Genomic DNA, 13,945 nt, shown 5'->3' with positions numbered 1-13,945 from the left:
CCATATTTATCGCCCAAATACCATTTTTGTTCCCCAAAACTGGGGGGGGGGGGGGAGTTGGTGCGTCTTATATGGCAAATACCTGTCCTATCACGGCGGTCCCTGCGGCTATCAACGGCCGTGACCCGCGGCTAATACAGGACATCACCGATCACGGTGATGCCCTGTATTAACCCTTCAGACGCGGCAATCAAATAACACAAACCTGGCTGTTCGGGACCGCCGCGGTGAAATCTCAGCGTCCCGAACAGCTTACAGGACACCGGGAGGGACCTTACCTGCCTCCTCTGTGTCTGCTCCGTGCCGGGATCCCCTGCATGGCCGGCGCTCTCCTTCGTTGTCATCACGTCGTCGCGCACGTGCGTCGGCATGCATTGGCGTGCGTAGCGGCGTGCGTAGCGACTTGATGGCTGCGACGGAGAGGGAGGTTACCCGGCAGCAGAGACATTCCGGAGCGACGGGGACACGGCGACAGTGATGGAGGGCGACACCCAGGGCAGCGGTGACGAGCGGTGATGGGTCCAGAGCGGCGGGGACACGAGAGTACTACCTCCTATACCAGTGGTCTTCAACCTGCGGACCTCCAGATGTTGCAAAACTACAACTCCCAGCATGCCCGGACAGTCAACAGCTGTCCGGGCATGCTGGGAGTTGTAGTTTTGCAACATCTGAAGTCCGCAGGTTGAAGATCACTGTCCTATGCTTTACATTGTATTTGGTTCAGAATCTTTATTTTCTAGATTTATTATTTTTATAAAATCAGGTGCGTCTTATATGCCGGAGCGTCTTATATGACGAAAAATATGGTATACAGAATGTAGACATGTTTTTGGGTGGCCTGTCATCCAATATCAAATGTAGCTTCAGTACTTACCAGATGCTACCACGGTTCCCATGGTAGACGCTGTAAGAACCGTCATCTTTCTTAAACATCAGCATACTAAGATAACCTGTATGGTGAAATACATTATATTTTAGGACTTGCTATTTCATATTAAAAGCTTGTAAAGCCTAACTCAATGTTCAATGGGAAAAGTGCTGATGGGATTGCATCTACCAATTATATGCCACCATCACCAATATCACGTGTCTACAGGTTTTTTTTTATATCAGGAGTAGACAGGGACAGAAGAGGGCCCCTTTGCAGCAATAGTGTGGTGCCCCTTGCTGTCTAACAGCTAATTTGACTATCAAGCCTATTGTCACAGTCCCTTACATTCATCTAAACATAAAGGAGGGAATTTAACAAGACTGGCATTTCACACATTGGTCTTAATAATAATAAAAAAATAAATGCATATGAATTTTAGGATTTCTGTGTAACTGCAATTATAACCAGATGGGAATTTACTATTTTAGGGAATTCATCTTTTCTTTATAATATAGGTGAACATGGGTAAGATCAGACCCCTCTCCCTTCATTTCTTTCACACACTTTTGCTTAAAAAAAAAAAAAAAAAAGAATAAATAAGTACTGTTTTTATTTGTGACAATAACTATACATTGTTTTGCCAAATAGCATAACTTGGCACCTGTTTTGTGAACCATTTGACATGTCAGCCCCTTTGTTTTACCCACAATCCTCCATGTAACTCACCTTTGGTTAGATAAGTGCTAGCTTTTTCTTTTATTTTAGGTGTTAGTTTCTTGGTGCTCTCCAAATATTTTACAATATAAGAAATTGGAATAAAATTCATCAAATTCTGCTCTCCAGATCCACTTGGAAGTTTCAGGGACTCTCCGATGTTATCAATGGCGCTGCCCATTATGTTACCTGGCAACATAAATCACATATTTGTCAACTTCTTATACCTAACGTGTACCTGTTCTTTCGAGAAGTTTTTGAGCATAAGCTTGTGTGTGTACAGTAGAGGAGTAGCAGTATTATTGACCAATATATAACACCAGTTTTCCTTTCTGCACACTCCAGCTCTGTTAGCTTTAAGCTAAGCTCCAGGGTGGGCAGAGACTAGTTGCCATGATAGCTGCCATTCACTAAACACACAGGGAAAAGGAGGTCCTGTTCCTTAAATCTGTATAGCACACCCACATAAGCAGCAGCAGCATGGAGGACATTAGCAGTACTGAACATTGTAATCCGTGGACCCAGAAGAGTGTTTAATAAAAACATTGATAAAAACACTTACTACAAGATGGAACCATGTATGTTTCTTTCTGCCTCTGCATCTTCCCATTAGCTAATTTCTACCCCTGTATATAGACATTTATGAACATGTCTTAAAGGACAACTGCAGCGGCATTACGCTAATCCCCTATCCACAGGATAGGGGATAAGTGTTTGATTGCGGGGGGTCTGACCGCTGGGACCCCCCCTCCCGATCTCCCTAACGGGGCGCTGCCATAAGCGCTCATGGTGAGCGCAAAGGCACGTAGCGTCGACCTAAAGGTCAACGGTGATGCACCGTCTCCTCCCCGTCGCCATACAGTTCTATGGGGGATGCGGGGAGGCACGAATGCTGCCTCCCCACCTCTCCCATAGAGATGTATGGAGGAGGCGTGCCGGCCACAACGTCATGCTGCGGCTGGCACGCCCCCTGCATGGGAGAGCCGTGGCCCTGTACAGGAGATCGCTGGGCGCCCCAGCGTTCGGACTCCCCGTGATCAAACACTTATCGCTTATCTTGAGGATAGGGGATAAGTGTTTGTAACGCTGCAGATGTCCTTTAAGACAGATTTTGCACTAAATTGAGAGAACATGATCGGTGCATGAGGCAGGGCAGGGGGAGAAGATATGGCTTTTAAGTGAAGAAAGAAGCATTTTATAAGGTGTATAACATTCACTATAATTGATTATGTTGAAAGTGCAATGGTTATTTAAAATACAGAAAATTCTTACCAAAAACAGTGATTAGGGCTTGATCCGAGCCTGGCACTACTTTCTCTGGAACTTCCAATGTTACCGTTCTTCTCAAACTGTCACCTAATATAGTAGAAAATAATACCAGATAACACTACTGAAGTGGGGGTGCCATACGCTTTAAAGGGGTACTTTGCAGAAAAAATATTTTCAAATCAACTGATTCCAGAAAGTTATACAGATTTGTAAATGACTTTTTTTTCTTTCAAAATCTTAAGCCTTCCAGTACTTATCAGCTGCTGTATGCTCCAGGAATGCTTGGACATGGCACGTTCCCTGAGTTTTTCCAGCAAGATGGTGCACCACCACATTATGGGTGTCAGGTCTGAGCATTCCTAGATGAACAGTTTCCTGGAAAGTGGATTGGTCGTCGTGCACCAGTTGAATGACCCCCAAGGTCTCCCGTTCTGACCCCCTTAGACTTTTATCTTTGGGGTTATCTGAAGGCAATTGTCTATGCTGTGAAGATACGAGATGTGCAGCACCTGAAACTACGGATACTGGAAGCCTGTGCTAGCATTTCTCCTGTGGTGAAAAAGATTAAGGAAGTGTGAGATGTACTCAATCTGGTGTGGTGACCGAGAACTTCAGTCTGGGTATAATCTCCTGTATACCCTGATTAAACAGAAATTTCGTAAAGATAAATGGGGGTGACTGGTTCTCAAGGTCTTGAGTGTGATGGAAATGTGTTTATATTGTTTTGTCTGTGAATATGTAATGATGATAGTGGTGTTTATAAATAATTAAAGAGGGTGATGATGGGTGTTTGTATAAACTTGAGGGTATGTATATAATAATGAATAATTCAAGAGGGTGATAGGTGTTCCTGTATAAACTGGAGAATCTGTATATAATGATTGGTGTATATGGGAGAGAGGGAAACGTATGGGGGAGAAAAGTATCTTGATAGGTGTTTGTGAATGATTGGAGAGGGTGATGGTAAGTGTTACTGTATAAATTGGAGAATATGCATGTATATAATGAATATTTGTGATGATAGGTGTTTCTGTATAAACTGCAGGATGTGTGTGTATATATTGATCGGTGTATATGGGAGAGAAAAGTATAGGGGAGCGTGTTGGGCGCATAATAGAATCCTGGCGCGCTGTGATGATCCTGTGGTTCTGTGATTGAGCTGGTGATGATAGTGCTTGCAATGGTGTCTACGGCCTTAAGACTAGACGCGTTTCGGACCCTCTAGGTCCGTCCTCAGTAGACTACTGCAAGCACTATCATCACCAGCTCAATCACAGAACCACAGGATCATCACATCGCGCCGGGATTCTATTACGCACCCAACGCGCTCACCGCCACAAGGAGAAGCCGAGCACCAGTGACCGCAGACAGCCACAAACAAGCTGCTTCGTTTCCAGAGTGAGGACCGACATCACAAAGTCCATAGGAGTGACCGGGTGAGAGGTACATAGTACCACAAGATATTTCTTCCCCCTTTCCACTACCCAGCCTTGCAACCGCTGGAGCTTCCTCCTTTTGGCCCACTGCCAATCCATGGCTCCCTCACTCTGTTAGAGACAGCATGCACCCTCGCAACATTGACACATCGACACACTGTGTCCCATTGAATTGTACTACCAACTGCGGTCGCAGTACCGCTACATTGTGACTTTGTTTCTTCTTTCTGGCATACGGTCGCAGCACCGTGGACTACTTGACTATTTCACACATCTCTACGGTCGCCGTACTGAGAGCAATTGACTTGGTCTATTGTACCTTGCGGTCGCAGCACCGGGTTCATTTACCTACTATTGCACATTGTATAACTATTCAGTGTTTTTCATCTACTGACCTTGTTATGAATTACATTTATAAATTATTTTAACTGTTTTATATGCATTGGAAAGTATAAGCGCTAGGGCCCAGCGTTTTTTCCTGTTTCATATTATTAAATTACAAATAAATTACGCTTTTATCTATCCAAGTAAGAGCCTTTTCTTTTATTTTCACCATCCTCTATCTCTCTTTCACCATCCCCCTTCTCCTTAAATCATTTCCTTCTCCCCTATACTTTTCTCTCCCATATACACCGATCAATATATACACACACATCCTGCAGTTTATACAGAAACACCTATCATCACAAATATTCATTATATACATGCATATTCTCCAATTTATACAGTAACACTTACCATCACCCTCTCCAATCATTCACAAACACCTATCAAGATACTTTTCTCCCCCATACTTTTCCCTCTCTCCCATATACACCAATCATTATACACAGATTCTCCAGTTTATACAGGAACACCTATCACCCTCTTTAATTATTCATTATATATACATACCCTAAAGTTTATACAAACACCCATCATCACCCTCTTTAATTATTCATAAACACCACTATCATCATTACATATTCACAGACAAAACCATATAACACATTTCCATCACACTCAAGACCTTGAGAACCAGTCACCCACATTTATCTTTACGAAATTTCTCCTGTGGTGTTGCTATCAGTGTGTGAAGAGTGGGAGAAGAGGGTTGCATTGACAATCCAACACAATGGCAGCACATTGAACACATTTTATATGTTGTCAGAAACTTGTAAATAACTCATGAAAGAATAAAGTTACGTTAAAACCAAGCACATCATTGTTTTTATTGTGAAATTCCCAATAAGTTTAATATGTCACATGACCCTCTTCCTATTGAAAAAACTAAAGTTGGATTCAAAATGGCCAACTTCAAAATGGCCACCATAGTCACCACCCATCTTGAAAAGTTTCCCCCCTCACATATACTAATGTTCCATGAACAGTAAGGTAATATCACCAACCATTCCCATGTCCATGTACAAACATACATAGGAAAAGCAAACAAATAGGGAGGGTTTGTATATAAATGCCTCCGAGAAAAAGTATAGAGAACACAATATCATTTCGATCATAGATAATGGGGACCAAAAGTGCAACAAATATGACAGTAGTGGAGTTCATAAAATGTGTACAAAAGTATACAGGCAACAATCAGGAAAAAAAACTCATGCAGCAGAAACCCCACCAAACCTACCAAGTCTTTTCCGTAGCAGAAGCTTTTTCTTTAGTGAAATAGGCATTTGGCCTTTGTGAGTCTCCTGCTGCTACATTTCAATTCAGATCTCCTCTACAGCAGTGATGTTTTGGGGCTGTCGCTGGGCAACATGGAGTTTCACCTCCCTCCAAAAGTTTTCTATGGGGTTGAGATCTGGAGACTGGACTTGAGTCACTCCAGGACCCTGAAATGCTCCTTACAAGGCAACTCCTTTGTTTGAATGCCCTTGCTGATGGAAGGAGGTTTTCACTCAAAATCTCACGATACATGGCCCCATTCATTCTTTCCTTTACATGGATCAGTCGGCCTTGTCCCTCTGCTGAAAAGCAGCCCCAAAGCATGATGTTTCCACCCCATGCTTAGCATTAGGTATGGTGTTCTTAGGATGTGACTCTCCTCCAAACATGACGAGTTGAGTTATTACCAAAAAGTTCTACTTTGGTTTCATCTGACCATATGACATTCTCCCAATCCTCTTCTTCAGACGGGCCCGGACATGTACTGGCTTAAGCAGGGGGACACGTCTGGCACTGCATGATTTGAGACCCTGACGGCGTAGTGTGTTACTGATGGTAGCCTTTGTTACTTTGGTCCCAGCTCTCTGCAGGTCATTCACTTGCTCGCCATTCTTGTCATCATTTTGACACCACAGGGTGAGATCTTGCATGGAGCCCCAGATCGAGGGAAATTATCAGTGGTCTTATATGTCTTCCATTTTCAAATAGTTGCTCCCACAGTTGATTTCTTCACACCAAGCTGCTTGCCTATTGCAGATTCAGTCTTCCCAGCCTGGTACAGGTCTACAATTTTGTTTCTGGTGTCCTTCAACAGCTCGTTGGTATTGGCCATAGTGGAATTTGGAGTGTGACTGTTTGAGCTTGTGGACAGGTGCCTTTTATACTGATAACATGTTCAAAAAGGTGCCATTAATAAAGGTAACAAGTGGAGGACAGAGGAGACTCTTAAAGAAGAAGTTACAGGTCTGTGAGAGCCAGAAATCTTGCTTGTTTGTAGGTGACCAAATACTTATTTTACTGAGAAATTTACCAATTATTCATTAGAAATCCTGCAATATGTTTTCCTGTGTTCTTTCCCCCCATTCTGTATCTCATAGTTGAAGTATACCTATGATGAAAATTACAGGCCTCTCATCTTTTTAAGTGGGAGAACTTACACAATTGGTGTCTGACTAAATACTTTTTTCCCCACTGTATATAGGTAATCTCCTCAAATGGTGAAGTAGTACCTCCCTACGCTTTTCTGCTGCCACTTATGACAGCATCCTCAGGGGAGCCAGATGTACCAAATAAGCAAAGGACCACAGTTTACCAGTAATCAAGTATGTCACTGTTATGTCACAAGGCATCATAACCGCAATTAGCAGAGTACATGCAGTTAATATTATACAAAATCAAAAACGGCGACCAACCACACAATAGGGTAATTTGTCAGCTGATCTCTGGCCTTTTTACAGGGGCCGATTATTTGGATCATGCATTTCTAGGAACACGTTTTCAGATACTTAACTCTTAACTGACTTCAGATTGTAGTTTATGGTGTTTACCAACATTTTCCCATACACTCACAGCACGTAAGAAAATATATATTAATGTCACCATGCAGATATAATTTGCATAATGGTGTCAAAAGGCAGTAATAATGCAGTGACATCACACAGTCAGGGTGCAACACGCAATAATAGTCATCACTGACTGCACCTTACCCTTGTGTGAAGCCCCTTACCCAAAGTAAGTGATGTATCTGTCTATCTTAGTTACTCTTATGACAAAGGATATACAGTATATAGATCATAGATAGTGTATAGGGTAAAATGCACAAAAAAATCCTATTGAACTTTATACGTACCATTGTAGAGTACTATCTACCAAGGGAAGAATTTGCTTTTGTTTTGTTTATATATATATATATATATATATATATATATATATGTATATATTTATTTTTTTTGTTCTTTATCACAATTTTTATGAAAAAAAAATCTCATGGATTTGCATCAAAGATAGTGTATAGGGAAAAATGATCACAAAATCCTATTGATCTTTATAAGTAATCATAAAAATAAAGTCTTACCTGATGGACACAGTAAAAATGTTTGTGTGTTGTCCTTTAAAATTCCAGAGGGCTGGAAAAAAAAATGGTATTACAAATTTACTGACACCATGAATTGACAATGAATGGACAAATTTTGGCATTTAAGTCAATAATGAAACATAGAATAAATTATCTGCTTAAAGTAGATGCTTGGCTGTTCTTAACAATTTTATTTATTAACAGTTACTATTTGGTGACTACCACTGCTAATAGTTTATTTGTTAAAAATAATAACCTTAGCTATAACTTTACCTGTTCTATAACAATTTTCATGCACTTAGTACAAAACCAAATAAACATACATTACCATATAATAGTACTAGCATAACCAAGAAAAATAAGTTTTATTCACTCTCAAGTCATGATGTTAAATCTGTCCGCTGGGCACTCCACTCTGCTCTGGTATGTTTAAACTTGTTTTTCTTTTTTTATCACCTATCTAGCAGCGTCAGTGGTTTTGAGAGTCAAAAGTGGTAAAAGGCTCACTTTAAGGACTTGTTCAGTAGGGGGTAATACATATTTGTTGAGCCAAGTAAGATGGTAAAGCACTTGTAGTTTCAGTTTCAAACAGTAGAAAACATGAGTAAAGTTGTCAGGAGCCTTTGAAGTATCTGTTCAGCAGAAATACAAACTTTAGGCAGTTTGTTTCTGTCAAACCTGCTTACTTGAATTGATTCCTGTCTGATCGTGGACATCTCCCTTTCAAGTTTACACAGCAAGCCAACACTGTTATTCACAGCACTGTCTTGCTGCCAATTGATCACTGATTTGGGGCTTCCCAGGCAGAAGCAGAATGTTTTACTACTGCATGCAGTAAGCACAGAAAACACTAAATAAGAGATACATTTTTTTCTTTACTATTTTTTTTTTATTTCAAAGGAATAAGTCAGTAATACTTTAGATCAAAAATATTCTTTTTACTTAATAAAAGTAAGTGAGGGCCTCTGTGTTAACTCCTTGGGGTGTAATATACATTATACAGCCATTTACATGGCTTTATAATGTATACAGTGAAGAGAGGGATACACTGGTCCCTCAACATACGATGGTAATTTGTTCCAAATGAACGATCGTTAGTTGAAACCATCATATCCGTGCAATGTAAAGTATAGGACAGTGGTCTACAACCTGCGGACCTCCAGATGTTGCAAAACTACAACACCCAGCATGCCCGGACAGCCGTTGGCTGTCCGGGCATGCTGGGTGTTGTAGTTTTGCAACATCTGGAGGTCCGCAGGTTGTAGACCTCTGTTAGACGAAGTTGTACTCACCTGTCCCCGCCGCTCCGGACCGTCACCGCTCGTCACCGCTGCCCTGGATGTTGCCGTCCATCGCTGTCGCTGCGTCCCCGAGGTGTCCCCGACGCACCGGTAAGGCCTCTGCTTCCCCGGCATCCGCGCTCTCCGTTGCCGCCATCACGTCGCTACGCACGCCGCTCCTATTGGATGACGGGACGGTGTGCGCAGCGGCGTGATGACGTCGATGGAGAGCGCTGACGATGCAGAGGATCCCGGAGAGGACGCGCCGGAGCCCCGAGGACAGGTAAGTGATGGTCGTAAACGGCTATCCGGTAGCAGCTGAAGCAGTCTGCGCTGCCGGATAGCCGTTTATGCGATGGCCCCGACATTCAAAAGCATCATATGTTGATGCTGCCTTCAACATGCGATGACCTCTGAGAGGCCATCGCATGTTGAAATGATCGTATGTCGGGGCCATCGTAGGTCGAGGGGTCACTGTACTTTTCTCGTCACTGGTCTGGGCTTCTTCTTGCGTAGCTCCGCACCTAGTAACATCATCACTAGAGTTGGGGCTATACATGAGGGGGCCCAAACCATTGAAGGGATGGTAAGTATCACTTTCTTTACCGTATACATTATTAAGCCATATTGATGGCTGTATAACGTATACACTCCACCCCCACCCCCACAAGGAGCCCAGCAAAATGTTACAGTAATTTGCTGGTTTACTGTGACAAGAGGTACAACTCTAATGAGGATGATATGTGAAATACAGCTATGAGATTATAAAAAAAAAAAAATCATAATATGTGACTGTCAGATGTATTATACTCCACGTACCTTTACTATGATGGTTTTCTCAAGAATGTCTTTTTTGCTATCCTTTCCCGTAATTTGGGGTTGGTCTTTGCAGCCTCCTTGAAGCTGTAGAAACGTACTGCTCACATGGACCTTAAGATTTCCTTAAAATGATAAAATAATAGGTTTATATTTAAATTAAACAAGTAGAGATCATAAATATAATTTATAGGGGGTATCTAGGACTTAAAAAAAAACATGGCTTCTTTCTTCTTGAAATAGCACCTCTCCATGGACTTAGTGTAGTTCTTTCCAAAAGTAAACAGCCATGCTTTCATGCTAGACAACCCCTTAATTATTTCTTTCTTCTTGCTCACTACTACATTGATTGAAATAATAAACTCACTCCCAATAACACATGCCAAATATTTGCTTGCACATCAGACATCTGACCGCTCCAGAATACCTGGTTTTGAAGAGGAAACATTCCATGTAAAGCTGACTGTCTGATCTTCACAGACACATTGTGACTGCTCTATGTTCCCATTTGTCAGGCCATTCTTTGAGTCAGAAAGAGACACAAATACCTGTTCCGTGTAGATAACAGAAAAGTTTAGATTTTTAAGTATGTGGCTCTATTTAAAATGATAATATAGTTTCAACAGCTAGACCTGTGGTTACATTTCCTTAAAGGAAATTTGCCATGAGCAGTACCCGCACTAACCTGTTGGCACAGGGTTATAGAGCAGGTGACCCTGATTAACATGGTTTTTACCTTTATCGCTGCCTCCATTCCTCATTCTTGAAATTATAAATATGCAAATAAAGTGGCATTTTATAGCCCCGGGTTCACCATGATGTCCACTGCATCATTAACAATAATACTCTCATGAATATTTATTTCTCTTCCCTGTAAGATTTCTCTCGTGAACAAAGAGATCACACATACTCTTTGCTTTTAGTGACATTCGCACTACAATTGGAAGCAGTGATTGTCCCTGAGAGCAGACATTATGTGAGATCTGAATGAAGATGAAGAAAGGTGATCCGGCACTTCCAAAATTGCAGCTTTATTAAATAAAAACAATACAGCACACCCAGGGAGTCATAAGATGCATTTCAAGCACATTTAATCAATGATGTTCGACCCTTCTGACCTGCCGACTTAACCCCTTAAAGGGAACCAATCATCAGATTTTACCCTATATAACACTTGGTAAAGCGTTATATAGAGTAAAATCTTTATTTTCACCATTTCCGGGGGATGCTCCTGCCCCCAGGGATGGTGAAGATATAAAGTTATAAACTAGTCACCGCCTCTGCCGTAAGTAGACACCTGGGCGGGGCTCCTCTCACCTACTCCCGTTCTTTGGCCGGCAGCGATGCCCCCTCCGCTTGATTGACGGGCCGCATCATCACTCTGCTCCGTCTGTTCAGTGAGCGGAACGATGATGCGGCCCATCAATCAAGTGGAGGGGGCGTCGCTGCCGGCCGAAGAACGGGAGTAGTTGAGAAGAGCTCCCTGCCCAGGTCATATCTTCACCATCTCTGGGGGCAGGAGCGTCCCCCGGGGATGGTGAGGACAACAATTTTACCCTATATAACGCTTTGCCAAGCATTATATAGGGTAAAATCTGATGATTGGTTCCCTTTAAGGACACAGTGTTTTTCAGTTTTTGCATTTTTGTTTTTCATAAAAATCATAACCCTTTCAATTTTCCACCTAAAAATCCATTTTATGGCTTATTTTTTGCGCCACCAATTGAACTTTGCAGTGACATTAGTCATTTTACCCAAAAATCCACAGCGAAATGAAAAAAAAAAAATCATCGTGCAACTAAATTGAAGAAAAAAAACGCCATTTTGTTACTTATCTTTATTCTGTAGGTCCAAACGGTTAAAATGATACCCTACTTATATAGGCCTGATTATGTGGTACTTCTGGAAAAAATCATTAGTACATGCAGGAAAATTTATACGTTTAAAAATGTACCGTTCTGACCCCTATAACTTTTTTATTTTTCCGCATATGGGGTGGTTTGAGAGGTAATTTTCTGTAATGTGATCGGGAGTTTTTAGCGGTACCATTTTTGATCATTTTTTTATTTTTTATTTTTAATGGTATAAAAAGTGACCAAATTACGTTATTTTGGAATTTTTTATTTTTTTGCGCGTACGCAAATTGACCGTGCAGTTTAATTAACTATATATTTTTATAGTTCGGACATTTACGCACGCGGTGATACCACATTATTTTTTTACACTTTTTTTATGGGAAAAGGGGGGTGATTCAAACTTTTAAATCACATTTATTAAAATATATATATATATATATATATTTTTTTTTTTGCAGTGTTATAGATCCCATAGGGGGCTATAACACTGCACACACTGATCTTTTACACTGATCACTGGCATGTATTAATATGCCATTGATCAGTGTTATCAGCGCTTGACTGCTTTCATCGCGGCACTCCCGAACAGCCCGACTGAGCTGCCGGGATACTCTCAGTTTCCCTTCAGAGGCGGCGGTCAACTTTGATCGCCGTGTCTGAAGGGTTAATACAGGGCATCACCGCGATCGGTGATGTTCTGTATTAGCCGCGTGACCCGGCATTTGACGGCCACCGGGACCGACTCGACATGACACGGGGTAACCACATGACCCCGCGTTATATCGCGGGAGCTGGCACAGGATGGGAATATACATCCTGCGCTGTTAAGGGGTTAAATACATGGATGATGGGAGGAGCAAAGTTTCACTGCAAGTAAAGTATGGCATGAGAGAACTGAAGGGTACATGAGATTAAAAAAAGTTTAATGAGATATCATATAAAGGTTTGATGTACTGAAAATAATTGACAAAACACATGAATATCATTACGAGGAAAATACTTTTCATGTGCAACATAAAAAAATGGTAATCAAGTAAACAAGACTAATAGTGGAAAAGCAACATACATGTGTGCTCATTGGTTCTCGAGTGCCATGGGTGTTATGAGTTTTAGGCATGGCATACATGACCAGAACACCACACCTTCAGAAACAAGCTTACACAATTCAATTTTAAATTTGACAGTGAGGTCACTACTTAAAGAGGTACTCCGGTGGAAAACTTTTTTTTAAATAAATCAACTGGTGCCAGAAAGTTAAACAGATTTGTAAATTACTTATATTATATTAAAAATCTTAATCCTTCCAGTACTTATTAGCTGCTGAATACTATAGAGGAAATTATTTTCTTTTTGGCACACAGTGCTCTCTGCTTACACCACGAGCACAGTGCTCTCTGCTGACATCTCTGTCCATTCTAAAAACTGTCCAGAGTAGGAGAAAATCACCATAGCAAACATATACTGCTCCAGACAGTTCCTAAAATGGACAGAGATGTCAACAGAGAGCACTGTGCTCCAAAAAGAGAAGAATTTCCTCTGTACAATTCAGCAGCTAATAAGTACTGGAAGGATTAAGATTTTTTAATAGAAGTAATTAACAAATTTGTTTAACTTTCTGGCACCAGTTGACTTAAAAAGAAAAAAGAACCTTTAAATTGATATATACTGAGTGTCAGTTAATAGTTCATTAATCTGTGGTACGTATGTATGTCCATGCTGGTAACTAGAGATGAGCTAAACCGAATCCGGTGAACCCAGATTTCACCTGAACTTTAGGATTTTTCCTGCTCAGCCAACACCCGAGCTTATACCGCTTTGGCTCGCAAAAAACTTGAAAGCATGTTTTTTGGGCGGATGGAAGAAGTAGGGCAGGCAGATGACGTTGGGACATCAGCATATCACATGTTAACCCAGGTCTATCATATGATTTGCTGCTTACTGTGTCAATCAGCACAAAGGCCAATAGGACA

General features: G+C 41.4%; 1 protein-coding gene across 2 annotated transcripts in view; it reads right to left on the bottom strand.

Moving 5' to 3' along the window:
* Window positions 1-13,945, bottom strand: part of LOC130281678 (alpha-2-macroglobulin-like protein 1) — a 152,751-nt gene that overhangs the window by 24,270 nt on the left and 114,536 nt on the right. For both annotated transcript variants that reach the window (XM_056529150.1, XM_056529151.1), the window contains 6 exons: window positions 10,547-10,667; window positions 10,123-10,244; window positions 8,024-8,075; window positions 2,858-2,941; window positions 1,598-1,774; window positions 875-950 (listed from right to left, as the gene is read on the bottom strand). In XM_056529150.1, coding sequence (XP_056385125.1) covers window positions 875-950; window positions 1,598-1,774; window positions 2,858-2,941; window positions 8,024-8,075; window positions 10,123-10,244; window positions 10,547-10,667 — 632 coding nt within the window. The remainder of the gene's footprint in view (window positions 1-874; window positions 951-1,597; window positions 1,775-2,857; window positions 2,942-8,023; window positions 8,076-10,122; window positions 10,245-10,546; window positions 10,668-13,945) is intronic.

This window comes from Hyla sarda, chromosome 7 (assembly GCF_029499605.1).
Source record: "Hyla sarda isolate aHylSar1 chromosome 7, aHylSar1.hap1, whole genome shotgun sequence".
Taxonomy (NCBI): domain Eukaryota; kingdom Metazoa; phylum Chordata; class Amphibia; order Anura; family Hylidae; genus Hyla; species Hyla sarda.
The sequence above is the reverse complement of the archived record's forward strand: the minus strand, read 5'-3'. Positions and strand labels throughout refer to the sequence as shown.